Source organism: Alligator sinensis, unplaced genomic scaffold, assembly GCF_000455745.1.
Source record: "Alligator sinensis unplaced genomic scaffold, ASM45574v1 scaffold323_1, whole genome shotgun sequence".
Taxonomy (NCBI): Eukaryota; Metazoa; Chordata; order Crocodylia; family Alligatoridae; genus Alligator; species Alligator sinensis.
Genome location: NW_005842483.1, coordinates 749,691 through 752,225, shown reverse-complemented (window position 1 = coordinate 752,225; position 2,535 = coordinate 749,691). Strand labels below are relative to the sequence as shown.

At 53.1% G+C, this 2,535-nt stretch overlaps 1 protein-coding gene across 1 annotated transcript in view; it reads left to right on the top strand.

The window, feature by feature from the left end:
• Nucleotides 1-2,535, top strand: part of ATP6V1G1 (ATPase H+ transporting V1 subunit G1) — a 5,267-nt gene that overhangs the window by 352 nt on the left and 2,380 nt on the right. The window contains exons 2-3 of the mRNA XM_006031127.1: nt 8-77; nt 2,367-2,467. Of these exons, the coding sequence (XP_006031189.1) occupies nt 8-77; nt 2,367-2,467 (171 nt within the window). The remainder of the gene's footprint in view (nt 1-7; nt 78-2,366; nt 2,468-2,535) is intronic.

Here is a 2,535-nt window from a genome sequence, read left to right as displayed (position 1 = left end):
TGGCCAGTCGCAGGGCACCCGGCAGCTGCTGCGGGCTGAGAAGCGCGCCGCCGAGAAGGTGGCCGAGGCCCGCAAGCGTGAGTGCTGCCGCGCCCGGGGCCCAATGCGTCTGGAGGGAGCGGGGATCGAACCGGCGGCCCCTAGCCCGCTTTCGGTGTCCCCGCACGCGATTGGCCTGTGAGCCGCGGAGCGCGTCTGTGATTGGCTCCGGCGCGTTCCATTCCCGGGCTCAGCGGCTTCCAGTCCGTGGGTTCGGAAGGGAGGTGGTGGGAGACACCGGCTGCCCGTCCCCTGCGAGCAGGGCTGGGCCGGGCATGGAAGAGAGAGCTCGGGTTCCCATTCGGGAGGGAGCAAGGGGCGAAGGTGCTGCCGCTCCAGGGTGATGCGGAGTCTCTCCCCCGCTGGGGCTCACTCTCACTCTCGGGGACCCGTGGGGTGTGGCTTTGTCCCAGTTGCGCAGCCCGGGGAATGGGCCCCTGTCGGACAGAAAAACGCAGAACCTCCCGAGCGTGCCTCAGCTTCCCTGCCCTTCTGCTGCTTGTGCTCTAAGCACTTCTCCATCCCCAGCAGCTGCCGGGTTTGTAGCCATTTCTATTTCAATGCTCCTCCGAAGGGCTTGTCCACGCCCCCCCAGCAAATCAGACTGTTCTGCTCCATGAGCCGGTTCCAGAAAAGAGCAGGAAAGGGGGCACCAAACGGGGCTTTCTGGACATGCCCAAGAGCGGTGCTTTGGGGTGCTCCCCAGGTGAAGCTGCAGCCTGATTTCCCGGGTCGGGGCTATGGGGTGGGAGTGGATGGAGCTGGAATTGCTTCCTCCTCATTTCTGGTGCCAGTTGCCCAAGGGGGTCTTTGCTGTGGTGTGGACCTGCCCTTTTGAGGAGTGTTGAAATGGGAAATGACTACAAGTCAGGCAGCTGCTGAGGATGGAGAAGTGCTTAGAAGGAAAGCCAAGAAAGGCAAGGGAAGCTGGGTCCTTTGGGTGGAGCAGTCAGGAGGTTCTGTATCTTTCTGCCCTGTTTGGGCTCCTATTCACTGCTTGCTATAGCAGGAGGGGTGTCCCGTAGTGCATTGAGGAACATGGCTAGCATCTGGCACTCTTTCTAAGGCAGAGTGCCTGCAGGGGGTGGGGGGTGTTCATTGTGGAGTTGTTTTTAACAGGAAAGTGCTGCTGTGTGTCTGGTTAAAGCCGGCAGGGTCAAAGAAAATGTGCTGTACAGAGGATGGGGTGTAGGTTGTAGCCGTGCTGGTTTAAGGACATAGGCAGACAAGGGTCTTTGAGCAAATGAAAGAACCTTGTCTACAGCAGATGGTGAAATTTATGTGGCCCGTAGCGCCTTATGAGCTTGTTCCTGTGCCTTGGCTTGGCTGCCCCAAGAAAGCGCTGCCTCCTGTGTGAAGATATAGCATGGAGTGATGGGAGAGACGCTTGTAATCCAGGAATTGAAATCTCTCCAAATCAATTGAACGACTAATCTATGCAAAGATCCTTATGAAAGGTGATACCACCAAGCAGGATCTGGGAACAAGCATTTTCACCATGAGGAGTGGGCTGGCATGTTCATATTTCTTATCTGCTTTTTGCTGGCATGTTGAATCTCTGCTTCCTGGGCATTTATGTAGAGATTAAAGACAGAGTTGGACCCTGGCCTCATCAAAGTTGATGAAAGTGTTTTTTTTTTTTCATTGATCTTAATGGAGCCAGGACTTCATCCATGGTTACTACCCTGAGGAGTTCTTGTCACACTTCTCAAGTACTGTTTTACTGCTTATCTCCTGCTTAATCATTTCAGCTTCTTTACCTGGGAGGTACATTGCTTTAATTCATCTTAATTATAGAAATCCTTAAAGGCGGGGAGGGGTGTCGTATAACATTTAACTTGTAGCCATTGCACAACTGGACTGAGGCAAAGCTGAGATCACTTGATCCGTCTGTTGTGCAAAGTGCAAGTACTCTTACAGAAAGTACAGATCAGCTGAGCCAAGGCAGCAGGACTTTTTTTTCCTGGCAGGTATCTTCTGGGTTTTGAGGGTCTTTTTCCTTTTCTTTTTCCCCCTTTTTTTTTTTTTTTTTCTTGCCAGGTGGTGAGTTGGGTTATGGATGAGAGGTGCACTCTGCAGTCAGTGCCCCCTTGGAAGATATAGGACTGTCAGTTAACAGTATAAAATTGGATAACAGAGGAGGCCTTAGAAAACATGTGGCATTCTGGCGATGGCCTCCTGCGGGCTCTTCCTGCCAAGCTGCAATTGTAGATGCCACAGTAACTGTCTGCTAAGTTGGATGCCTGTGGGGAATGGGGAATGCTGTGTCCTAGCTGACTGTCTTTCTCTCAGATGTTATTCTAATCTGGCATATTTTTTGGTAATAGGAAAGAACCGGAGGCTGAAACAGGCAAAAGAAGAAGCACAGGCAGAGATTGAACAGTACCGCCTGCAGAGGGAAAAGGAGTTCAAAGCCAAGGAAGCAGCGGTTAGTTTATTAGATAATTCACAGCTGCCTCCTCCGCATCCTTGTGCGTCCCCCCCCCCCCCCCCCCC